The 27,529-nt window shown below is 41.6% G+C and overlaps 1 protein-coding gene across 2 annotated transcripts in view; it reads left to right on the top strand.

The window, feature by feature from the left end:
* The window catches only part of INO80 (INO80 complex ATPase subunit), a 165,639-nt gene that overhangs the window by 120,552 nt on the left and 17,558 nt on the right, over positions 1–27,529 (top strand). For both annotated transcript variants that reach the window (XM_036297761.1, XM_036297752.1), the window contains 2 exons: positions 4,922–5,016; positions 16,222–16,294. In XM_036297761.1, the coding sequence (XP_036153654.1) occupies positions 4,922–5,016; positions 16,222–16,294 (168 nt within the window). The remainder of the gene's footprint in view (positions 1–4,921; positions 5,017–16,221; positions 16,295–27,529) is intronic.

Genomic DNA, 27,529 nt, shown 5'->3' with positions numbered 1-27,529 from the left:
GAAGTCAAGGACATAAATAGGGGAGCATATGATAGATTTACTGAGTCACCTGTGGGGCCTTGGCTGGTGGGGGTATTGTGGAAGCAGACATAGGCCCTGTGCAATTGGGATGGTGGTGTCCAACTTTATGTCAGACAAAACTTTTCATACTACCTTCATTTTTACCCTAGTTTGGGATGTTGCAGAGAGCTTTTAATTCTCTACAGATGACTTACATTATCTCTGGGTCATCTCTTTTGAGATTCATTCCTGATGCATCAAGTAACTGAGTCTGTAGTTTAAGGAAATAAGCCTTAGTATTTTCTATGAAATACAACAAAGGTACTTGGAAAGGTTCAGCCAACTGGTGCATGTATGTGGTGTGATTGCTAAGTACTAAACCCAGACAGATCTTGAATTGCACCAATATATGAAAATAGTACAACGCAGAATTAAGTCCAGATAATCTTTAACTAATAGTGACATTTGAGACACTGGCTTGTATAATTTGCCCCGTCAGCAAGTACCTCACTAGGGAAGGATTCATCCTGAACAGACATTTTATCATTTTGTTTTTCCTGAAACCTACAGATATCTTAGAACTTCGAGTTATCTTTGGAAACTGTGATTCTGAACATACCGGAAAGCTGGGTATTCTAAAACTGTCCCGTGGAATATAAAGCAAATTGCGATCACTGTTGACTAGCATTTTCATTTGGTCTTAAGCATGGTAGAAGGACATGTGTCAACTTACAATCATCCTATATCCTGTTTAGTTCACTTTTTCATGCCCACGGTGAGGGAGGCATTGTGCTAGGGCAGATGGAAATATCAGTTCACTGTGGTCTTTGACTGCTAGGAATGTATCTTGGGGTGGGAGGCAGGGGTATGTGTGTGTGTGTACCTATATATATGTCACAGACAAATAACTCAAGTGTACCATGAACTGGTGCCAAAAATACTGAAGCATAAACATGCTGAACATAACAGGAGGGACACATTTATTTCTAACTGCGTCACTTGAGGGAGGCTTTACATAGGCAGTGACATCTGAACTGAACTTAAATAGAATTTCAGCCATCAGGGAGATGTACATTCCAGACTAAGGAAGCCAAGTGTAAAAAGGCACAGAGATGGGAAGGTAGAAGACATTTGGGGGAGTAGTGCACTGTGACTGGTGCATGGGGTATAGGAGAAAAGGATATAACACAAGTAGTGTGAAGGCAGGTTATGTTGGGCCCATGAGTGCCTTGTGATTGGGTCTTGCTCCTAAGAGTTCTGTATTAGATATAGGAGGGATGGCTGCCATATTTCATTCACTTGGTGCAACTTACCTGGACAACAGAGAGGCTGTAATAGACATTGAGAGGAGCCTTACTTTTTGCTGGTGATAGACTCCAAAGATGTAAAGGGACACGTTCAGGAAAATAGTTATACCACATCTGCAGGTTTGTGGATCATACTGAGGCTTTCCTCCCAAAACATTTTATGAACGTGAAATTGCATTAAAATGAACATCAGAGGCAATTTTGAAATGGAAAAGAAGTGTGAGAATGGAAGTTCATGTTATAGATATGTAAGCATTTTCCTTTATTTTTTTAAGTGCCCAATTATCCTTTATGATGATGATGGATGGGGGTTATGGACAAAATATACTAAAAACCTTATGGGGCTTCTTCTCCCCCCAATCCCCCTATACCTCCTTTTCCCCCTAGTGGTGGTGTGCTTCTGTTCTATTTAAGCAATAGAGGGGTTAAACCAAAGGCTAGAACAAGCATGTCAAACCGCTGCAAGTTTGCCATGTTTGCAACAAGTCTGCCTGAGTTCCAGTCCCAGCTTCATTACTGCCTATGCCACTTTAAAGACCTTTCTTAATATCTGTAAAATGAGAGTAACAATACTAACATCTCCCTTTGAAGGCTATGGTGAGGATTAGATAAGCAAAACCAGGTAAAGTACATGGAATACTGATTGTCACTTGGTAAATGCTGTATAAGTGCGAGCCATCATCATCACTACTACTTTAAGATGAACCTAGTCACTTGATGTTACACCATTGGGTATATTTTAAGGAGTTAGAGCCACTTGCTGACACTTTGAATTATGAGGCTACCAATTGATGTGTCTCTCTCACATCGATGTTTCTCTCTCTGTCTCTCCCCCTCCATTCCACTATCTCTAAAAAAAACAATGGAAAAATACCCTTGGATGAGGATTAACAACAAAAGTAGGACTTAGGGATGTGATCCAGAACTGATCTGTCTTCTCAGCTTGTCCTCCAAAACACTGGTTTCCAAGCTTGTGGAGTAGGTTAGAGAGAATAAGAGACCTAGGTAGAGATTTATAAGATTTTACTTGGAAAAAAGTATTTTAATGATTTAAAAACAGCATAAGGATATGTTCCACAACAGTGTTTCTCAAACTTATGTGTGAGAAACTTACGTACTTACAAGTCACACATGTTAAAATTAAAATGCAAATTCTAATTCTCTAGGTATGGGCATGCCCCTCTATTCTGCATTTTAACACACTTCAGGTGTTGCCAGTACTCCTCATCAGAGGGCCATATTTGAAATAGTAAGATTCTATAGGAGTTTTTCTTAGCTGCTGATACAGAGCACTTATTGCAATCATCTTCGGAGCTTTTTAAAAATAAACCTGCCCCGCCCTGGCTGAGTGGCTTGGTTGGTTGGAGCATTGTCCTATGCACCAAAAAGTTGCAGGTTTGATTCTTGGTCAGGACACATACTTAGATTACGGTTCAAGTCCAAGTCTAGGCATGTGCGGGAGGCAACTGATAGATGTTTTTCTCTCACATTGATGTCTCTCACTCTGTCTCTCTAAAAATCATAAAAACATATCCTCAGGTAAAGGTTTGAAATGAAAAGAAATTTAAAAATAAACCAGTCCAGGCCCTAGCCCAGACCTACAGACTCAGAATCCCTGGGATGGGTCCATGCACAGGTATTTTTAATCCTGGTTGAGAATCACTACTCAAATGCCAAGAGTACATCTTGTCCAAAACCCCTTTGGCTTCTTCAGTAAATTTATCTATCTATCTATCTATCTATCTATCTATCTATCTATCTATCTATTGCTAATCCTCACCTGAGGGTATTTTCCCATTGGTTTTTAGAGAGCAGAAAGGAGGTTGGTAAAAGGAGGAGGAAGAAGAGAGAAAGAGAGAGAAACATCAATGTGAGAGACAAAAATCAGTTGGTTACCCCCCACACTTGCCCCAGCCAGGGATTGAACCCACAACCTGGGCATGTGCCCTGACTGGGCCTCAAACCTGCCACCTTTTTGGCGCACACGACGACGCTCCAACCAATTGAACCACACTGACCAGGGCTGGATCAGTTTTTAAAATAAAATTTCAAAAATGCTATGAGTACTTTAAAATCATTTATTAGAATTTGTGTTTTTATTTTAACAAAATAGAATTTAATTTGGTACTAAGTCATTAGATGTTTTTAGGATCACTAAACTAAGAATGGGAGTGGGCACAGTTCTTAAAATTAACAGAAGAAATTAGGCAGTTTTTTCCAGACAAACATTTGATTAAACATCTTCTCTAAATGGCCTAGACTTTTATTTTTTCAATATATTTTTATTGATTTCAGAAAGGAAGGGAGAGAGAGATAGAGACATCAATGATGAGAGAGAATCATTGATTGGCTGTCTCCTGCATGCCTCCTACTGGGGATTGAGCCTGCAACCCAGGCATATGACCTGACTACGAATTGAATTGTGACCTGGTTCATTGGTGATCAACCACTGGGCCACACAGGCCGGGCAACAGCCTAGACATTTGGAGAGACAGAGTAACTTTGATACAGCCAGAATTTGTGAATAAAAGAAATATTAAATTTCTTAGCTCAATATTAATCTCTTTTTTAAAAATACATATTTTTATTGATTTCAGAGAGGAAGAGAAAGGGATAGAGAGATAGAAACATCAGTGATGAGAGAGAATCATTGATCATCTGCCTCCTTCACATCCCCCACTGGGGATCAAGCCTGCAACCGGGACATGTGCCCTGACAGGGAATTGAACCATGACCTGCTGGTTCATATGTTGACATTCAACCACTGAGCCATGCCAGTGGTGCTCTGCCCCTCTTTGATTATAAAAATCCTTACAGAACTACCTGGAGACAGATAGAAATAGTAAAAAATATATATATCCTATATAATAAAAGGGTTATATGCAAATCGACCAAACAGCAGAGTGACTGGTCACCATGATGCACACTGACCACCAGGGTTTCAGTAGTTCTCAACCTTCCTAATGCCGTGACCCTTTAATACAGTTCCTCATGTTGTGGTGACCCCCAACCATAAAATTATTTTCATTGCTACTTCATAACTGTAATTTTGCTACTGTAAACAATATGTAATTATATGTGTGTTTTCCGATGGTCTTAGGCAACCCACAGGTTGAGAACCACTGGTTTAGATGCTCAACGCAGGAGCTGCCCCCTGGTGGTCAGTATGCTCCCACAGGAGGAGCACCGCTCAGCTGGGCTGACGGCTGGTGAGCACAGCGTTGGTGGCGGGAGCCTCTCCCACGGCAACGCTAAGGATGTCCTCGCTGCCCGACTGCAGCTTAGGCCCGCTCCCCGCCATTTTGGTTTGGAGATTCCTTTTTGTTTATTTTTTTGTTTTTCCTGAAACCTACAAAAACCTAGAGAAATAAGATTAGTTTCCAAGTTGATATTGAGAGTGGTTGTAGTCTTCAGGTTACCCCAGATTTTTACATGATGGCAGTAAACTCATTTACAAATTAAATCCCCATACTTTTGAGATTGGTTTCTCCTCATTCTGGATATAGTGACTCGCTCACAGTATGGATGAGGTAGAAAGTAAGTACATGCTTGTGGGAATTGGAATACAGTAATTTTCATCAGACTGATTGTATCTATTTACTCTTGATTGGCAGGAATATATGGTTTACAGGAAGCATACCTATATGAGGCTTGATGGCTCATCCAAGATCTCGGAAAGGCGGGACATGGTTGCTGATTTTCAGAACAGGTAATTTTAATAGGAATTGTAAAATCCTCATTTGGTTTTCCTCTAGAGCTTCAGATGATGAGGTTTAAAAAAATACCAATACATTTCATAATATTAAGTGATCATGATAGTTCCTGCCATTTTAAGAGGTAGCTAAATCTGCTTATAGCAGTTCAGATCTGTGTGTCTGTGAGAGAGAAAAAACGAATACTTGGTAATTTTTGTGTTTGAAATCTGCTTTCTTACCAAATCAGTGCCTATTTCTTTAGCCAATAAAATAAATGATTCCTGAGTATGAACCAAGACCTTCCTTATGTGGATAATATGTGTGTATAAAAAAGTTGCTAAATGTTAACAGTGGCTATCTCTGAGTGTTAACTTATAGTTAGTCTTAGTTCATTATTGCTTACCTGTTTCACTTTGTATGAGTTAAAAAAGAAAACCTTCCTTTTTCCTGCTTTCCCTCTAGCAGTGTAGTACAGTGCGGTATGACAGCTTGCAGTAGTCTGTAATCTATTCAGCTGGCAGCTCTCAGTTACAGTACTTCTCCTACCTGATAATGAGCCTATGAAATTTCAAATGCTGGCTACTGGATGCTGATGGCTTACAAAGCCATAATTATCCTAAGTGCAGGTTCTCATTGTAATAAGCAGAGTCTGGTTACTGCTCTCTCCAAGGAGAAAGCCAAGCTCTGCTGGTGACAGGTCTGCTGAACTCCACCCTTAATTTTCTTCCTTAAACCTGAAGAACTAAAGAATAAGAGTAGATCTTATTATTCTATAAATCAGAACATTCTGAATTTCTGGCCTTTAATTGTGTAGTCTGTTACTATTTTACTTTTGAGTTCTTGGGAAGAAAATTAAGCACATAGCCATTTGTATTTAGGTTTCAATTGTTTTAATTTCTTTCCTTTTTAATGCATCGTTTACTTCAATTGTAAAATAATTTCGCATAAAACAAATCCATAGTTCAACATAGAATGTTGAACTGATTGAAAGTTTTTGCTATTGCACGATCCTTTACAATAGAGCATAGGTAAGGAGCTATATCCTGACATTTTGGTTTACAGTGTATATTCAGGCCAGTAACTTCTAAATTACAACTATACATCTGAATTTAGGAGGCTGTTTGACCAACGATGGAAGGGAAGATCTATTTTGTACCTTTTTCAATTTGTTAGATGGGTGCAAGTATGTACATGGCCTAACCTAGTTTCTCACCTAGCAGAATCTATCCGCAGATTTTTAAATTGATTATTTGAGACATGTACAAGCATAGTAGTGCCTCCTAGTCTCACCACATTGTTATGAATTGCCCCCCCAAAAAAAGTTTACCAGCTGATCTTCATCTTTTCATGATTCTGAAATAAAATGAAACATATTTTACTTTGTCCTTACTTACTTCAACCTAAGAGCTCCAATAGACAAGAATCTTACATACAAGATCTATAGACTATATATTTTCCCCAGGGTGCCTTTAATTTCTCCAGGCATGCCAGCACCTCTGTGGTATGGGCACACTGTTATGAGGTGGCATGAGTTGTGTGTTAGAAGAAACTCCATTAAGTAATAAGTATTTCACCTACAATTTGTGTTTATTTTTCACTAACATGTTTGATGTCATACATTTGAGGATCTCATGAACAGCAAAACTATTCTTTTCCAGTTATAATTGGCATTGTTATATCTTACAATAAAACTAGTGTCCCAATGCATCGATTCGTGCACATTGAAAGGAAATTAATTAGATGAACTATTTTAATATTGCTATTCGCCCTTTCTCTATAGTAGAAATGTCAACCAAATTCACAATCGACAATGATAGATGGAAACGCGCATACAATTGGTGCCAGCAAGAGCTTTATATGTGTCGCGCATGTGCAAGTCAACTTAGCCATATATATGTATGTGTGTGTGTGTGTGTGTGTGTGTGTGTGTGTGTATATATATATACAACTTGCTTAATTAGACCTGCTTTCTGATTAAGCTAAACTTTTTCCAGCCCAGTGAAGCACCCCAACTTCTCTTTCAGGTAATTGTCAGCAACACAGCAGTAAATATCAACATGAAGCAGATTATTATTGTAGATCACGCAGGGAGAACAAAGGGTAAAATATTTAACTGTAGCAGTGTTTGACTATATTCTGTGCAGTGAGAAAACCTGAAGTCATTTTCAAGGTCCATCATTTCTTGCTTCTTTTCAGTCAGGTCAAGTTTCTAAACTTTCTAAATCTCCATTGTCTTGCTAATGAAGAGAAAATAGGATTCTACCAAGTCTCCTATGTACTACTCCAGGACCTCTGTGAGGATCAAATGAGAGGAGGCACTTGAAAACGCTTCACAAACATTCGGTTAAACTGTAAAATGTTTGCACCTGGCTATAAAGCAAGCCAGGCTCCTGGCTGAAGAAACTCCAAGGAGGCTAATCGCCAGGAAGGGGAAGCCAGGTGTTGCTACGTGAAGTCATTACCTGGCGCCCACAGCGACCATTTCTGGGCTGGGTTGTGGGCCGCATTTTGCTCCACGAGGTCTTGGCAGTGTTGGCTGCGATTTGGTGGGGTGTCACTGTGGGGTGGTGGCTGGACCTGTGTCCCACTTGGGGGAAGCTGAATGTTGGTTTGTCAGCACCAGGTTTGTGGTGCCGTTTCTTTTTAACACATTGTATGCGGGAAACGTATTTATACGTTTTACGTTGACTGGTAGTGGAGCGTGGGACACGTATTAATACGTTTTTTATAGACTAGCGGTAGAATGCGGGTAATGTATAAATACGTTTATTTTTATACTTTTTTATTGCTCTAAAGGGATACTAACATGCAGATACACGAATTCCAAAGGACAAAATTTGGGTCTCTAACACATACAATGGTGAATTATGTATGTACTTCCAGGTATAACGGTAATCTATTCAACTGCAGAGTCATCCCTTCACACAATTCTCTGCCTCGCCACGCATTCAGTGCGATTCTAAGAAAAATAATTCAGTACACATTTTATAGTAAATCACAAAAAGTTTCATTGAAAAAAATATGTAAAACTAAAGTTATCGTAATTTTACTGAATGTTGCCATTTGCGCAAAAAATTAGCAAAAATGGCCCGCGCCACCTGTTAGCGCGCGATAAAAACTACCCACAAACAATGTGTTAAATGGCCAGTGTGCGTCATGGCAGCTCCTGCGTTGAGCATCTGCCCCCTGGTGGTCAATGCACATCATAGCTACTGGTCAGATGGCTAGACACTTAGCCTTTTATATATATATAGACTAGAGGCCTGGTGCACAAAAATTTGTGCTCTTGGGGGGTGGGGGGGTTCCTCAGCCCGGCCTGTGCCCTCTCGCAGTCTGGGACCCCTCGGGAGATAATGACCTGCTGGCTTAGGCCTGCTCCCGGGTGGCAGAGGGCAGCCCAATCCCCAGGTGCAGCCCCTGTTCGGGCTCAGAGCTGGGCTGATTGGGGGGTTGGGGCACCGCCCCCTGTCACACTCAAGGCAGGGTCGATGGGCAGGTTGCGGCGCCGCCCCCTGTCATGCACAGAGCAGGGCCCATTAGGGGGGTTGGGACTCTGTACCCTGTCACGCACACAGCAGGGCCAATCGGGGTTGGGGCGCTGGCCCCTGTCACACACAGAGCAGGGCCCATCAGGGGGTTGGGGAGCTCCCCCCTGTCACGCACAAAGCAGGGCCAATCAGGGGGTTGAGGAGCTCCCCCCTGTCACTCAAAGAGTAGGGCCGATAGGGGAGTTGGGGCACCGCCCCCTGTCACACTCAGAGCAGGGTGGATCAGGGGGTTGGGGCGCCGCACCCTGTCACACTCAGAGCAGGGCGGATCAGGGGGTTGGGGCGCCGCACCCTGTCACACTCAGGGCAGGGCCGATGGGGAGGTCATGGCCCTACCTCGTCACACACAGAGCAGGGCCTGTGGGGGGCGGTTGGGGCGCCGCCCTCTATCACCCACAGAGCAGGGCCGATCAGGGGGTTGGGGCACTGCCACTGTCACACTCAGGGCAGGGCCCATGGGGAGGTTATGGCTCTACCCTGTCACACACACAGCAGGGCCGATCAGGGGGTTGAGGCGCTGCCCCCTGTGACACACAGAGCCGAAGGGGGATCAGGGGGTTGGGGAGCTCCCCCCTATCAGGCACAGAGCAGGGCTGATCAGGGGGTTGGGGTGCCTTCCCCTGTCACGAACAGAGCAGGGCGGATAGGGAAGTTGTGGCCCCGCCCCCTGTCACACACAGAGCTTCAGGGCGATCAGGGGGTTTGGGCGCTGCCCCCTGTCACGCTGATCCCAGTGCCGGGAGGCCTCACGGCTCCGCTGATCCCGATGCTGGGAGGCATATTACCCTTTTACTATATAGGATAGAGGCCTGGTGCACGGGTGGGGGCCGGCTGGTTTGCCCTGAAGGGTGTCCTGGATCAGGGTGGGGGTCCCCACTGGGGTGCCTGGCCAGTCTGTATGAGGGGATGATGGCTGTTTGCAGCTGGTCACACACCCTTCGGGGTGGGGGTCCCCACTGGGGTGCCTGGCCAGTCTGGGTGAGGGGCTGAGGGCTGTTTTCAGGCTGGCAGGTGACTGAAGCTCCCAACCGCTCCTTTTTTTCTTTCTTTTTTTATTCTGGGCCAGCTTTAGCTCTGAGGCTTGGCTCCAGCTCTTAGGCCTCCACTGCTGAAAGCAGGTATCTGGTTTGTTTGGGTTCTATAATCGAAACACTGTTTCAACTCCAGCTCTGAGATCCCAGCTGGCTGAAAGCAGGTTTCTGCAATTTTGTTTAGCTTCTGTATTTGTAACAATGTTTCAAACTGCAAGCTCAGAGGCCGGCAGCGGCAGGCGGGAACGTTGGAGTCCTCCGTCACTGAAGCAAGCAAGCCTCATGTTCGCTTCAAGCAGCCTGGCTGCCGGCCACCATCTTGGCTGGCAGTTAATTTGCATATCGCCCTGATTAGCCAATGGGAAGGGTAGTGGAGGTATGGCTAATTACCATGTTTCTCTTTTATTAGATAGGATGCCTGTTGAGGAAAATTTGAGAAATAGTTAATGAAGAAAATAAAAAGCACCCACAATCCCATTACTATTAACATTTTGGAACATCCCTCTAGTCTATTATTTATTATTTTTTTAAATATATTTTTATTATTTCATAGAGGAAGGCAGAGGGAGAGAGAGATAAAAATATCAGTGATGAGAGAGAATCATTGATCGGCTGCCTCCTGCACGCCCTCACACTGGGGATCGAGCCTGCAACCTGGGCATGTGCTCTTGACCAGAATTGAACCTGGACCCTTCAGTCCTCAGACTGACACTCTATCCACTGAGCCAAACCAGCTCGGGCTCCCTCTAGTCTTTAATGTATGTTTGTGGTTATACTTACAGGTTGATACCATCTATATATATAAAAGCCTAAGTGACTGTTATGACCATTCTACCAGTCGCTATGATGCAGAAGCTGCCCCCCTCTTCCCACCCGGTGATCAGTGCGCTCTCACAGCCAACTCCCGAGGTACCCCCCACCCCCCAGGCTGGCTGGCCCTGATCACCCCAATTGCCCCAATCGCCAGCCAGGCCGAGGGACCCCACCCGTGCACAAATTCGTGAACTGGGCCTCTAGTGTTATAGATATGATTGTGTGTCCAGATTTCTTCCACTTATCATTATATCATAAACATTTTCCCATATCATTAAAAAGGTCTTTGTAATCATTATTTTTAATGATCAGTGTTCCTTTATACTGGGTATACTATAATTGTTAAAATTGGTGAGTGAGCCCAGACTGGTGTGGGTCCTATGCACCAGGAGGTTGCTGGTTTGAGTCCTGGTCAAGGGCACATGCCCTGGTTGTGGGCTTGATTCCTGTTGGGAGGCGTGCAGGAGGCAGCCGTTGTTTCTCTCTCTCCCTCTCCCTTCCTCTCTCTCTAAAAATCAATAAACTATTCTTTTTTTTTAATGGTGAGTGAATATCTTTGTTTATAAAGCTTTGTCACCATTTTAGGTTATTAATGTAGATTCAAACAAGGTAAATCAGTGAATGAAGGGATGTGAACATTTAAAACTGTGCATTTTGTCAGATTGCTTTATAGAAATTTCTACTGGTTTAGATTCCAACCAGAGCTGTAGTATGTTGGCTTGTCATGATTTGGATTTCTGGGTTGTAGAGCTACAGTTGTTCTTCTAGCTGACCCAATTCCCAGAAAACTGGACTATGAATTTAGAGATCAGTATATTTTAGTGACCTTTTTAGTGGAAAAAAAAATAAGTAGATTTATCTAATTAATGATCCTAAAATCTTTTATTTAACCTGTGAAGCAATTATTTGGGCAATCCCACTAGCACACAATAGTTTTGAAAAGCTTAGCTCTAAAAGAAGGGTATTTTTACTATTAAATTATACTATTCTTTACTTAGTAAATATCTTATTTTGCACAGCTTTTCTGGAAAACTTTACTTGAGCTTCCAAACACTGCAGCTAAGAATTACTTAGAGAATAGTGAGGTATGTTTTTTTCTTTTGTTTGTTTGTTTGTTTTTTAGCAGTGAGCTTTTTTAGTCAACATTTGAATAACCATCACTTTAATACTCTGCATCTAATATTAGACAAACTGAAAAAACAGACTAGAATCTCTTTCCCTGCCTACATTATGAGCTAGATTACAGTTGGGATATGACTAGAAATAATCCCGTGTCTCACGTATAGGAACAAACTGTGCCTGTGCTGACCAGAAACTTATCAGGCAGATTCCTCCAAATTGGGGTGGGGGGTAGTTCTCAACTTATAAATTTTGAGTGGCTACAGTAGACCAATACAGAGAAATAGACAGGTGTTTTTGAAAACAAAAAAAGCATGCCTTGCCAAATATTTTCATTATTATTCATGAAAAGACATCAAAAGAAAAAAATTGTAGTTTCAACTGGAAAGCCCTGTGGCTCAAAGGTCAGCCAGAGTAAACAAGAACTCCTATAAAAAGCCATTTACATTCCCTTCATACAAGATTTATTTATGAGAGATCCTTCCAGGAAAGAGTCTGACTGAGACTAAAGACTGTTTGCCCAGGATGTCCTGACTGGGCAACATTCAGAACATGTGACCAGTGCGTGATCCTAGAAGCCATTCACAAGGTCTTTGCTCTGGTGTGCCTTGGCTGTGGCTTCACTTCTTCCTACCCCATGACATTTACCAAATGGATCCCCCCAATTCTGATCACTCAGGGTGGGCCTTTGGAAAACATGAGAAAAAGTGAGTGTGGTGTGGACTTTTCTTTTCTTGGTGAGAGTGTTGTAGAGCTCCAGTGTTGTCTTTCATTCTGGCTCAGCAAGTCTTTATTTACATGCCCAGCACTATTTGGGTATTTTAAAGCAAAGTGGCCTCAGTGGATCATTAACTAAAGAAGAGTAAGAGTATAGCTAGGCATGTCTTTACTACATGATTTCATAAACCGAAGGATGGTCTCTAATCTAAGGCCTTATTCCATCACGGACCCTTAGTTGATATCCATTTTCAGCCCTCTAGAGGGCACCCAAACCATCATGTTGCCTTAAGTTTTGCTAATTTATTTTTACCTAGATTTCTTTCCCTGGTGTTTTTTTTTTTCTATGTATAGTCCCTGTGTATAAGTGATTACCAGATCTTGGATCTTATCTCTCTGACTGTCCAGACTCATTTTTCTGCTTCTACTCTTTCTTTTACTGTGGTTACCAACTGCATTCTCCCTCCCATCCTGTCTGACCCCTGTCCCCCAGTCCCCCCCCCCCCCCCCCCAAACCTCAGACTATGGACTTCTTTCCGATTTACCAAAAAAGTTCTAGCCATTGGGTGACTCCCATCAGCTCTCACACAGTATCGGAGAGAAGCCTCTGATCCCTAACCTCACCTCTGTACCCACCAAAGCAGGAGAGAGAGATGTATGGGGAAGATAAATTTTCTCAGGGCCAGAGTGGGAAGGATTGTCCTATAGAGGTTAGTACAGCCTAGAAAGCTCAGTTTTTATTTGAACATTTATTGTGGTTAAGTATTCTCCTATGGGCTGTGAGGTATCAAACTTCCATTTACATCATCCCATATCTGTGGGAAAATGTGTTTATAAACTGGCAAATGCCTTTTAACTTATTGGTTTGCCCTGTATGATTTAACCACAAAAGAGACATCTAATAAATTATATAAATAAAATTATGAAATGTTAAATTTCATGATAAAATTCAAGAACAAACTAGTAGAACTTTTTTGTAAGAGTATAGTGCTTTTGGAATCATGCCCTACAAGAGGCCTCCAAACATGCTCTGTTTGTTATCCATGCGTGCCTCTAGGAAAGTTGTGTTTAACTAAATGCAGATAATGAACAGATTTCTACTAGGACCTGTCTTTACAAATTAACCAGGATGCTTATTCCAAAATAGCTCCCTCTTTGATATTCATGTTTGCGCTTGCTATGTCATCAGTTAGTTGCTTCAACTGTATTCAGAGCATCTCTATTTTATATCTAGGAAGTAGACCTTCAGCAGTCAAGTGGCTATCAAGGAAGAACAGCATCTAGGGATGAAAGCATCCTGATGTCAACATGTTTCCTTTTTTTTTTTTACTTGAATCTACAGAATAAAATTCATTTTACATTAGGATTTAGTACCTGTATACCATCTCTGAAATCTTACAAGACAGTACTTTTCCTTGTGACCTGTAATGATGTGTTATAATTTTTTGTTGTTAATCCTCTCTGAGGATATTTTTTCCATTGATTTTCAGAGAGAGTGGAAGGGAGGTTGTGAGGGGGAGAGAGAGAGAGAAACATCAGTGTGAGAGAGACACATTGATTGGTTGCTTTCCCATATGTGCCCCCGACTGGAGGCCAGGATCAAACCTGCAACCCAGGTATTTACCCTTGACTGCGACCCTTCGGTGCTTGGGCTGGCGCTCTAACCACTGAACCACACCGGCTATGACTATACTGTTTTCTAATCTGTTCTATTTCTTTTGTTTTTTTTATAGTTTAAAATTTTATTTACAAAACTTCATACTATAATTCCACTTGCATTTTAATTGTATAATACATTGTAGATATCTTTTCACATGAGTACATAGCACTATACTATGTTATTTTATTTTATTAATTTAAATTCTTTATTGTTTAAAGTATTACATATATCTCCTTTTTCCCCCATTGATCTCTCCCTGCTTGCTCCCACCCCTACCCCCCCCAGCACATGCTCTCATCCCCCTACTGTCTATATTCATTGGTTATGCTTATATGCATACATACAAGTCCTTTGGTTGATCTCTTACTCCCACACCTTCCCTGCCTTCCCTCTGAGGTTTGACGGTCTGGTCAATGGTTCTATGTCTCTGTATCTTTTTTTGTTGTTGTTCATCAGTTTATGTTGTTCATTATATTCTACAAATGAGTGAGATCATGTGATATTTATCTTTATCCGGCTGGCTTACTTCACTTAGCATAATGCTCTCCAGGTCCATCTGTGCTGTTGCAAATGATAAGAGTGCTTTCTTTTTTACGACAGCATAGTATTCCATTGTGTAGATGTACCACAGTTTTCTAATCCACTCATCTGCTGATGGGCACTTAGGCTATTTCCAATCTTAGCTATTGTAAATTGTGCTGCTGTGAACATTATTTCATGACTAATGATAGGTGTGACCTACAATTTGAATAACACCAATCTAAATGAATTTCCAGTTGTATTTCTCATTATAGTCATGAAAAACAGATATGCCGCTTGATTTAGAGCAGCGGTCGCCAACCTTTCCGACCTCACATACCACCAGTTTCCTGAGGACCGCCGGTTGGCGACGCTGATTTAGAGGGCAGTAAAGTTTGCTCATCAGTATAATGCAAACCTTTAGAAATATTCTAGAAAATAACATTGGGTGGCAGGAATGTGAAAATGCGAGATAATCTTAAATGTTTATGTTATTTGCAAGAACTGGACTCAGACTGAGCCTCTAATTGTATGTGTATATATAGATAAATCTTACAGTCAGGGCCTGCTTTCTGTAATCTGGCATGGCCTTGTTCCTAAAAGATATTCAATAAATACTTGTTGCCTGAATGAATGACAGTGGCATCTACTGTTTTATTTGTAATTCTAGGTTTCTTTAAAGGGACATCTACACTAATAAAAGACAAAGATGCTAATTGACCATACCTTTGCTACGCTCATCAGCCAATCAGAAGAGTATGCAAATTAACCCAACAAAGATGGCTGTTAAATTTGCATACTGCAGGCAGATCTCGCTGCGCTGCCCCGCCCAGGTGGCAGCGCGATCCCAAGCTGCCCCCGACCCCAGTGCAGGATCTGGGCCTGCTGCGTGCGGGTCAGGGTGGGCTGGATGGGAAGCAGCGGGATCCCCAGCCGCCGCCTGCCCCAGTACAGGATCCAGGCCTGCCGTGTGCAACCGAGGGAGACAGAGCAGGCATCGCGGGATCTGGCATGCCATCTGCCACCAGGGGAGCGGGCCTAAGCCAGCAGGTGGTTATCTCCCGAGGGGTCCCAGACTGTGAGAGAGGGCAAAGGTTGGGCTCAGGGGACCCCCCCCCCCCAGTGCACAAATTTTTGTGCACTGGGCTTCTAGTATAATATAAAGGGAAACAGAAAACTATATCTGATTGTTTCTTTGTAAGAGCTGTGTTGGCATTCATAAAAAAGTACTTTAATTCCAGTCTGTCTTCATGGGTTAATCCTAAATTCAACTGAATACGTACATAGAAGTCATGACCTAGGTCTTAGTCTCAGGAGCTTGAGTCATTTTTCTGGGACTGACTTTCTTCATTTGAAAATGAGTGCTTTGGAATTACAATTAGTAGTTAAATTACTGGAAGTTATGATTCCTGGGGAAAACGCCAGGAAATACTGATTTATTTATATCCTCTATATGGACTATGAATGGTTTGACTTGTTAAAAATATGACTGTTACATATAGACAAAGGCCTCTACTTCCATGATAACATACTTTTCTGTCATATGTGCTACATGTTTATAACTTTCTTGCCTCTCAGTCAGTATTAGTGGGCGGCAAAAGTATATCTGCAAATTGGAAGGTGATAACCATGGTTTGATCTTAGCAACAGAGCACCTTTGTACAGTGTGTCAAAGAAATGTTAGATCAGGCCTGTGTAACCACCAAAACTCTTTCTAGCCTTAGATCTGCATTCAGGGATTCCTCTCTTATGCCACATGCCCTTTTTATTTTTCAGTTTTTTCCTCTTAACATATCCCTCCCTCTTCTGCAGGAATGACATCTTTGTGTTCCTGCTAAGCACCCGAGCTGGAGGACTGGGTATCAATCTCACTGCTGCAGATACAGTAAGTCATGAGAGCCAATACATTGGATATGCAGGTTTTCTACTATAAATATGTTCAGTTGGTATCATCCTTTGCTTTGTATCACAAACTTTTTTCTTTGCCATTGGTGACAGTAGTTGTGCTTTGCCTGGAACTGGAACATATTAGCTTTCCTTTGGACTTTTCTATCCATTCTGTTGGAATAAATTTTTTATGCATTCATTCAACAAATATTTGATGAATGCCTACTATGTGTCTCATACTATTCTAAACACTTGGAATGTGTCAGTGAATAAACACTGGAAAAAAATCAGCCAAGTCAACTAGGAGCTCTAAACAAATCAGGAAGCATTGTTTTATCACTCTTATGCATTATTTCACCATAGGAAAACATCATATTTTTGTATCCCAAACTTCAAAAGGTGGTTGGAGAGCAATGAAATTGGAATTAAAAAAATAAAATAAAAGACATTTCATCAAATGAACTATCCTTTCATACCCAATCTCCTTGTGGGGATACTTCAGCATCTGAAAGGGAGAGAAAAGAACATTCCTTTTGAATCTCAGAAATATTCCTAGGATTCAAATATATTTAATAATTTCCATAATCTTGAGACATAAAAATGCATAAGTGGGAAATTGTTTTGTAGAAGGCATGCCTCTAAAAATGCCTCTCGTGTGGCGGTTGTGGAGCCTCTCTATGAAATACTGAGCATCACAATTCCCTCAAATAGAAGGATGCATACTGGAGGGTCATGGATAAATGAAATACAGGGGTGGAGAGGCTTGCTGGGACTAGATTCCACATGTCCTAGTCTCCACTTCTAGGCTGTGTCCCCCCTTTTTCCTTACTACTACATAGAACTGCCTACTTTCACCCTGGCTGGTGTGTCTAGGCGGTTAGAGCGTCAGCCCATGCACGGAGGGTAGTGGGTTTGATTCCCGGTCAAGGGCATATACCTGGGTTGCAGGTTTGATCCCCGACTCTGGTCAGAGCATGTGCAATCAATGTTTCTCTCCCCCCGCCCCACCCCCCGCCCCCTTCTTCCCTTCTTTCCTTCCTCTCTCTGTAAAAATCAATTGAAAAAAATATCCTAAGATGACGATTAACAACAACAAAAAAGAATGAAAACCAGATTCTAAATATCAACCATAGGATCAGCTATACCTTCCTTGGCAACTAAACCTCTTCAACCAGTTAACCAGGTTGGGACAGGGCTCCAGGGCCTGAGGAGCTAGCTAGGTATATTCTGTCTTGTGTGCACATCATTAGCCACAGTCATCTTAAGGGAAGGCTATCATTGGTGGTAGGTGCTGTTCTTACGGGTTTTCTGATATGGTGGCTCACTTGGTAGCATATCGGATAGCCCAAACTTGGCTTTCTCTTTGCCCCTTGCTTCTCTGTAAGCATTTTATACTGTCCCAACTTGAAGTCATACTGACAATGTGAATAAAAGATTCATCCGTTTCTCCTAGCTGATCTTTTGGACTCCAATCTCAGCCCCCAGCCTCATACCTACTCTGTTTATACCCTTCTTTACAACCATGCCACTCCCTTGCTTAAAACTCTTCAGGAATTCTCCATCATCTACAAGATAAGCTCCTTTACAAGGCATATAGTCCCTTCATTTTGTGGCCTTTATCTCTCTTTCCAGCCTAATAAACAGATTACTTCCCCTTCTAAAATTTACCTCATAGAAATGATTTACTTGTAGTTTTCCTGAACATACCATCCTGTATCACACTGTTGCATAAACTGTTCCCTCAACATAGATCACTCTTCGTCCACCTGGTAAATTTTAAAACCTCATTTTTGATCAGGGGTTGTGTTATATGGCCTAGTCATGCTTCTCTGGTAAGATGACTAAGATGACATTTGAGCCAAGTTCTGAAGAAAGTAAGGAAGCAAGCCAAGCATATATCTGTCAGAAAGAAGAGCATTCCAGGCAGAGGAAATAAATGCAAAGCCCTGAGGTGAGAACATGCTTGGCATAATCAGGCAACAGCAAACAGCCCTATTTAAGTGGAACATAATGAATGAGGAGAGTGGTGTGAGATGAATGTTGCAGAAGCAGGTCATGTAGGTCTTAATAGGCCATGGTGAGGATTTTGAGATGGGAAGTCACTGGAAGAATTAGAACAGACATCTGACGTGAATTGGCTTATAGGTTTTAAATGTGTTCCTCTGGCTTGGGTATAGAGTAGGGGTGGGGAGAACTATAGGGAGCAAGGTGGAATCAAGTTCAAAGTTAGACACAGATGATGGTGATGGACAAGGGTTGAAGCAGTGAAAGTGGTGAGAAATAATTGGAGTCTGCATGTATTTTGAAGGCACAGCCATTAGAGTTTGCTGCCAGATTGGATGTGGGACATGCAGGAGGTGTGATGAAGAGCTCCAATTGTTTGACCTCAGCAGCTGGAATGAATTACTAATTAAGGGGAATATTTGGGGAGCAGATTTGATTGGGGGGACTCAAATGTTTGGTTTTGGGGGGATTAAGTTCAAGATTTTTAGCAAACACTAAATAGCAATGTCACCAAGGCAATGGGGTCTCTGGAGTTCAGGAGAAAGATTGGGGCTGAAGATGTGTTTTGGAATCAGGTCAGAGATGATCATTTAAGGCCATGAGGCTGGATAAGTTCATCTGATCAAAATGTATTTTCCTTTGCAGCCTGCCTATTTTAGGTTTGGTCTATGGTTTCTTAAGGAATAGTTCCCCTAGTTGTCCAATTGAATGGTCAAAAAAATAAGTTTGAGGGGGAGAGATCTGCATCATGCTTCCAGTGTTCACATAGTTTGCCTTGTGGGGTAAGAGCTCCTGCCAGCCACTGAGAACCAAAATAGGCCCTTAATCCATAGCTAGGGAGTAGAAATAGGAATTCCCTTTTCATCCTGGGGGCTAAAGAGGGGCTCTGAATATTCTGAGTTCTCAATTCCAAAATAATTTACATTAATTTTGAAGGGAGGGCTTGGGGATTCACTTGTAAATTAAAACCTTCTGGAATACTCAGAAAAATGAGACCACAGATTGAAATGAATTCCTAGGTTATGGTTTGTGTGAAGTCAGGTTATATTCTCTGTGTATTATTAGAGAAACAATAGGCTTAGCTGCTTGCCTGGTTGGTGTTTTTCCTTTGTCCTGAGTTTATTTAGCTTTGGAAGATCCCCAGAGACATTTATGGACAAGAAGAGGATAGTCAGCCTAAAATGCCAGAAAAAACTCAATCTCTGATGACGAGAATGCATATATAACCGTGCTTATAAACAGTGGGACTACGGCCCACTCTGTTAGTAAAAACGTGATTTTAGCCTGTGACTAACGGCAGCTGCCCCTCACTGTCTGTGTTCTTCCTGAAGTAGGGGTCTCTTTGCCTTTGACTCTTTAGTGAGGGGTTGTTACAATCTGCACTGTTTGTTTTGTTTCTGTGTCACACGTGTAAATGCTTACGTGTAGAGAGAGAGAGTGAGGAGCTTTTGTCCCTTGGTTGCAATGTGAGAAGTCCTTTGTTCCTGTGAGACAACATGGGACAGCTTTCAGCCCTCCCAAGGGACTGCACTTCCACTCCTTCTCTAGGGGAGGGGGGTTCTACCCTCCAAGTGCTGGTCTTGTTTTCCATTTCAGTTCCTCTCCCCTGAAACTACTTCTCATTGACCTATAGCTAAGTGCCTCAACCTCTTCTCACCTCTCACCTCCCCTTGTCATTTCTGTCCAGCCTGGTGTTTACAGCTTCATGGAAGATACTATTAATATATTTCCCCTTAGTCATTGCTGGGCCACGCTTTGTGAATTGACTTGCTGTCATTTTTCCTAATTAAGTCCGTTGTTCTGATGCCTTCATTATTATTTGTTTTTCTCCAGAATGTCTCACTGAGTTCCATAAACCTGATTACCAAATGCAGGTGTCTTCTCTGTCCCACTGCCTTGGTCATTGCCTCCTCGATTCCCCGCCCCCACCCCGATTTCCTGTCATAGCTGATTCAGTGTTCATTTTATTGTGAAGTTAGATAATAAGCATACAACTAGGTTAGTTTTTCATTCTCGTTCTTCTTTTAACTTATTAACTTATGCATATTTCATATTCTTTTCCCCAAGGCAAGTATTTTTCTAAATAGAATCTTATTTTAGTCTCTCTTCCTCCCAAATTCCTCACCTCTTTTAATCCAGTTAAATGATAAATAGCCACTAAATTTGTCAGGGGAGGAAAGGATTGAAGTTAAATTGCAAACCTATCTCCTTAGGCTAGTGATGGTGAACCTTTTGAGCTCGGCGTGTCAGCATTATGAAAAACCCTAACCTAACTCTGGTGCTGTGTCACATATAGAATTTTTTTGATATTTGCAACCATAGTAAAACAAAGATTTATATTTTTGATATTTATTTTATATATTTAAATGCCATTTAACAAAGAAAAATCAACCAAAAAAATGAGTTCGCGTGTCACCTCTGACACGTGTCATAGGCTCACCATCACTGCCTTAGGCTTTAATCTTCTTACTGTTTATGAGCTCAAAAAAGACAAGTAGAATCAGGTTTGGTTGACCCTGAGACTTCCAGTAAAAAAAATGTAAATGTTATGGAAGCACCTATGAAATGGAACATCCCATAATGAATTTAGCTGACCCAATGCCTCAGGCTTTGACATTAAAAGTACTATGTTTAGGTGTGACATAAGCCCTCATTTTCCACATATGTAGTCATTTTAGATATAGTAAGCAAGCAATGTTTCCCACTAGTCCAACTGACAGTCTCCTTTTTATTAACTCAGCCTTCTCTTCTCGAAAGTTTAAACAGATTTTCTAGAATTTTGCCTATCTTGTTGTTGAAACTGCAAAATGCCCTGTGGTCAGGTTTGCTGTGCTCCTCTACAAGTGACAAGTGTTGTACACTTACAAATCCTAGTTCTGTGGATACTGGATTATCAATAAGCTTTCACAGTGATTTCTTTCTTTGGCAGGCAGTTTATAATTCTCTCCCCCCAAATTCTAACCTATACTAAAAATTGAGGAGTTATACCTGATATAGAAGCAACACAAAGGAAAAACCAAAGGGGCTCTTACTAGAGGTGAAATGGGACAATAAATGGGTCTGGGCTGCCTGTCACTACTTGAGCCAATTAAGCAGAGACGGCGTTGAATCATATATGATTATTATTCTAGTAATGCCAGCAGTATCGGAAAGTAGCAGGTCATCCACAAAGAATCTGCTCTAACACCTCCTGCTAGCTGGTTGATTATAGAGGGATAAGGAAGAGAGGCTGAATGGAAGGGGGAAGGGGGAAGGAGGAAGGAGGGGTTGGGGTGGCTACAGGGTCTATGGTCCCTTGTGTCTCCTTCCAGGACCTTGAAGTCCAGTAACAAGGTAAGTAATTTTCAATGGTGTTAAAACCAGCTCCACCAGTTCTTGGGACCCTGAGAATGGTTAGCATTCCTGAGGCAAACTCCATGAGGAGGTCAGGGTCTAGGTACAGCAACCAAATCAGATCACAGCACATCTTGTTCTTTGTCCTCAAAATGTATTTTCTTTTCTGAGGAATGGACCCATCTAGGCCCCAGGGTGTCTCTTACCTTTTTACCACTCTGTCTTTCTTCTTGCAGCACATCCTCTAGTTTTCCAAGGTCTGTAAGAAAGCCTCTTATCTATAGTTGGTAAGGTGAATAATCATTATACAACTGTGGTCCTATTCTTTTTTGTTTTGTTTTATTAATCTTCACCAGTGGATATTTTTTCCATTGATTTTTAGAGAGAGTGGAAGGGAGGGGGAGAGATAGAAAGAGAGAAAGAAACATCAGTGTGAGAGAGACGCATCAATTGGTTGCCTCTTGCACGCGCCCAACCCAGGGATTGCGCCTGCAGCGGAGGTACATGCCCTTGACTGGAATCGAACCCATGACCCTTCAGTCCATGGGCAAGGACCCTCTCACCCCTGAGCCAAACCGGCTAGGGTGTGGTCCTGTTCTTATTGTGTGCCCTTCCTCCCTATCGTTTCCCCCTGTTAATATTATCACCTTAAATCTGTGAGATTAGTTCTATATGGGAAGTGTCTTGCTGCTGAATTGTATTATTCCTGACCTATTATAATTTCCCTTAATGGATTTTTGGCTCTGAATCCTTTCAGGGAAAAGGGACGTTGGGTCTCTTTTGTCACTGCTTTTGGTTTATGGGGTGGCAGAGTTCTGAAATCCTCCCTGTCTGACAAAAGAAGGAGGGAGCCAAAAAGGGGAAAACAGTTTTAAGTGAAGTCAATAGATAACCCATGCTTCATTGACTGAATCATAAGTCTAAGCTGTTTTAGTCTTACTTTTTGGACAAAATGATGCTGATGGCTTCTACAGTGAGCCCTATACTGTGTCAGCAAGCAGTCATGTAAATATAGGCATATATTCTGTGAAAACAGAAGCAAATAAAACACAGAGGTTAGTGCATACAGTAAATCATAAACCAGAAGAGAAGATTTTTAGATCATGGCTTCCGGTGGAATGATACCACACAGTGACAATCTGATAGATTGTAGTTACATTTCTGGTGAGGTCTGGGACCAATGTGGCATACACAGACACAGCCTTAAAAACAAAACTTTGGTCGTAGCCAGTTTGGCTCAGTGGATAGAGCGTCGGTCTGTGGACTGAAGTATCCTGGGTTCGATTCCAGTCAACGGCATGTACCTCGAATGCAGGCTCAGTCCCCAGCCCTGTTCAGGTCACATGCAGGAGGCAACCAATCCATGTGTCTCTCTCACATTGATGTTTCTCTCTCTCTTTCTCTCCCCCTCCCTTCCACTCTCTCTAAAAATCAATGGAAAAATATCCTCTGGTGAGAATTAACAAAACAAAAACTTTGAAGACATTTAATTATACAGTCAGGCCTTGACTTACGAGTGTCCCGACTAACGAGTTTTTTGAGATACCAGCTGTGTCTCCGCAGATTTTTTGCATTGAGTTGATAGAGTAATTTGAGTTAACGAGCTCCTTAACGAGCTCGGTCTCGGAACAAATTAAACTCGTAGGTCAAGGCCCCACTGTACTGGAATCCAGTACCCACAATTAGACATTGTAGTTTTATTTAAAGCATAATTTTTCTCCCTAAAATTACCCTTATTTTCAAAGAGATTATATCAAGTCTATTTTTTTGTTTGTCCTAATTGTTTGCATAAACACAAGAGTAGCAATTGATCAAATTGATCACACAGGCGTTCTCAGATTTGCTTTGCTGGATTTCATTCACTGATAGGGAATCTTTAGATTGAGCTCTAGTGAACTGTAGGCCTTTCAGGGCAGAGAAGCCAAAGCCAAGGTTTCCTGGAATACCTGTATGTTTTGGGTCGTATTCTCAAGTCCTTGAGGTCCCCAAGGTGTCTTGAGGACACCTTGCCATATTTCAGGAAAGCAGCCTTCATTCCTTACCTGGAAAGAGTGTCATGAACCATGTGACCAAGCAAGGTACCAGGCTATTTCTACAAGGCTTATCGCTTCAAATTCAGTCTTCATCCTCAAAGCTTGCTGGTGACATCCAGAGTCCTGGCATGTCACTTTCAGACATGACATTCCACTCAAAGTCTTGGTTAATAAAACCACACTTGGAAACTGACTTTATGTCCTGTTATGAAGAAATTAGATTCTTATTGGATTTATGCAAATAAATATGCTGCCATGAGAACAGTAAATAGTCATTCATTAAGAGTTCCCAAATTCTGGAGGGAATAGGTAGGAAGAAAAATGTAAATGCCTTAATATTGCTTATGAAGGTATAATTTACCAGATTGCTTTAAGAAAAGAAACAAGTTTCCTTATGTCTGAAAAACAAAAGATTAAAAATCAACAATACTTTCAACAACAAAAATGAGTTATTTTCAGTTCATTCAGTCCCATAATCAATTTTTGTTTCTCTTGATTTTTCTTGCCAGTACTTCTATAAATCCAGATACTTCAAATATATTTTCATTTTAGAGAAGAAGGGAGAGGGAGGGAGAGATAGAAACATCAATGATGAGAGAGAATCATTGATCAGCTGCCTCCTGCAACCCAGGCATGTGCCCTTGACCGGAATCGAACCCAGGACCCTTCAGTCTGAAGGCCGACATTCTATCACTCTATCCAAACCAGCTAGGGCAAATTTAGGTACTTTATAGAGTTCTAATAATTTTCATCCAGTTCGAAGGGGATGATCTGAAACTATTCCAAGAGATATGTAATTTAAAATAAGTCAGAGTCCTTTCCATGGATCTCTCAGAAGATGTAACATTTTTACAAATGCATTATAACAAAACAGTGACTGTCTCTAAATAACAAGAAGAAATTTAAAATGACACGGTTATGGATTTGATTATAATGCAATTTACACGGAACCCTGTCCTTTCTGCAAAACACAATATTCCAGAATAACAGTTATAAATGAAAGTATATCCGAATTTATAGACTCCTGGAGATTTTTACATAATTTCCAGAACATCCACTTTCATATGCATACATAAATAAAATATAGTTATTATTTCTTTATTTGACAAAGTTTCTCATGTACCTTAAGCATAAAATTTGCCTTCATAAGGAGAGAAAACAAATCCTTGAGGCATTCCAGGGCCTATTGGAATGACTTAAAACCATTCTGGGTCAAGAAAAAGTTTCTTAAAATTCAAACCCTGGGAAGGTTGTCAAGCATATTTGACCAAAAGATTGTATATTAATTATTATTATGAAACTATTAAATTATGTATTTAAAGTACAACAAAAGGGTATTAAACACAAACATAGGCTAATAAAACATCAGTTCCCACGATTAAGAAGATGGCTTTTTTTTTAAGTAATCAAGTATGTGACTAGTATAACAATATATAACCATTTCAATACTTTACAGTTTTGCTTCGTAGGCAAATACAGGAAAAGCTATTTTCCTTTTAACATACTGGAAAACGACCAAACAAATTCTGTATTAGTTTACTGTAGATTCATTTATCTAATTAAGTGTATTATTCAGTTTACCTATACAGTAGGTCCTTGGGTTACAGCGCGATGTAACGCGATTTTCGCCTTAAGTCGGAACCCACCTACATAAGCACCTATGTCACTCACATGGAGCACATACAACAGCAGTAATGAAGTGAAACATTAAAAAAAATTTAAAAGGAAGATAACAATTCCTGACCTTTACTTGTGGTAAATAAATAATAAAAAACATAAAGCACATATGTACATACGTCAAAATGACAGAACTTTTTTTTTTAATTAAATCTTTATTGTTCAGATTATTACAGTTGTTCCTCTTTTTTACCCCATAGCTCCCCTCCACCTGGTTCCCCTCCCACCCTCTGCCCTCACACCCCCCCACTGTCCTCATCCATAGGTGCACGATTTTTGTCCAGTCTCTTCCCGCATCCCCAATACCCCTCTCCCCCCTAAGAATAGTCAGTCCACTCACTCCCTTTCTATGCCCCTGATTCTATTGTAATCACCAGTTTATTCTGTTCATCAGATTATTTATTCACTTGATTTTTAGATTCACTTGTTGATAGATATGTATTTGTTGTTCATAATTTGTATCTTTACCTTTTTCTTCTTCTTCCTCTTCTTAAAGGATACCTTTCAGCATTTCATATAATACTGGTTTGGTGGTGGTGAACTACTTTAGCTTTTACTTATCTGTGAAGCTCTTTATCTGACCTTCAATTCTGAATGATAGCTTTGCTGGATAAAGTAATCTTGGTTGTAGGTTCTTGGCATTCGTCACTTTGAATATTTCTTGCTACTCCCTTCTGGCCTGCAAAGTTTCTGTTGAGAAATCAGCTGACAGTCGTATGGGTATTCCCTTGTAGGTAACTGAGTTTCTTTCTCTTGCTGCTTTTAAGATTCTCTCTTTGTCTTTTGCTCTTGGCATTTTAATTATGATGTGTCTTGGTGTGGTCCTGTTTGGATTCCTTTTGTTTGGGGTTCTCTGCGCTTCCAGTCAGTGTATGCTTAATTTTGAGTTGGTCCTTTATCACAACATCGAGGGTCTCATTAGATTTCTTGAGGGTCTCATTAAGTTTATTGGCGGTTTCTAGAAAATTCTTGAAAAACCTTAAAAGTGTGGTTTTGAACTCTATATCCAGTAGTTTGCTTTCCTCCATTTCTGTCATTTGTGTCCTGTTTCTTTGTCTCCGCATTTTTTTGCTTCCCTGTGTTGATAGAGTGGCTTTCTGTGCTAAATGTCCTATAGGGCCCAGTGGCTCAGCCTCCCCAATTACCTGAGGTGGACACTCTTGGTGCACCCCCTGTAGTCTTTGTGCACAGTCTTGTTGTAGTTAAGCCTTGATTGTTGTAGGTATCACTGGGAGGAATTGACCTCCAGGCCAATTTGCAGTGGGAGAACTTCTGTACTGGAGACACCCCTCTGGGGCAAGACTTGCTTTAGTGGGGCTTTGGTGCTCACTGAGTTTGTCTCTTGAATATGTCCTTTATGGATCCGAGGAGCTGCAATCTGGATGGTCCCACTCTGACCACTGGGCACACTGGCTCCTGGATCTCTAAGGAGGTCCTAATCTAGCCTCTGCCTGAGGCTACCTAGCAGGAGCTCAGCTGTGAAGCAATGCGAGTTGCCCTGGGGCCTTGGGCCAGCTGCAGTTTGTTAGGTAATTTTCAGATTGCAAAGGGCCAGGCCTTTCATACGCAAAAGCCGGTGCACAGCTTGGGCGGGGCGGGGGTCCCAGGGGATCAACAGGGCGGGTGGAGTGAGCAGTATGGCTGCCCTCAGAGGCCCCGCTTCTCAGTGTCCCAGCAATCGCTGCAAGCACCTCTGAGAGAAAGCTGCCCTTGAGTTCCAACCGATGCCAGACAGTCCCGTTTCTCCCGTATGAGTCTGGGTCCCCAGATACTCGCCCAGAACTGGAGCTCAGAGCTTGAGACTCCCTCCCGATTGAAAAAGACAACCGTGTCCTCAGCCGCCAGCCCTCTCCGCGTGTGCCTTCATACCTTTGCACCTCCTCTGAGTCTCGGTATGCTTTTCTCTTTCCTTCTAGTTGTAGAATTTCCACTCAGCCAGCCTTCCTGTGGTTCTGGATGATGTCCATTCTGTCTTTTAGTTGTATTCTGGAAGTGGTTGTGCGAGGCAGCAATTTCCAGTGTTTACCTATGCCGCCATCTTGGTTTTTCTCGGAACTTTTTTTTTTTTTTTTTATAAATAAATGGGAGGTGGCAACATAACCACGAAATGACATACGTCGAGTCCAACATAACCTGAGGACTGCCTGTATATTTCTTTTTTCTTCTTCCTCCATATAATTTGTTCT

This window comes from Myotis myotis, unplaced genomic scaffold (assembly GCF_014108235.1).
Source record: "Myotis myotis isolate mMyoMyo1 unplaced genomic scaffold, mMyoMyo1.p scaffold_m19_p_1, whole genome shotgun sequence".
NCBI classification, from domain to species: Eukaryota; Metazoa; Chordata; class Mammalia; order Chiroptera; family Vespertilionidae; genus Myotis; species Myotis myotis.
This window is presented reverse-complemented; position numbering and strand designations above follow the sequence as displayed.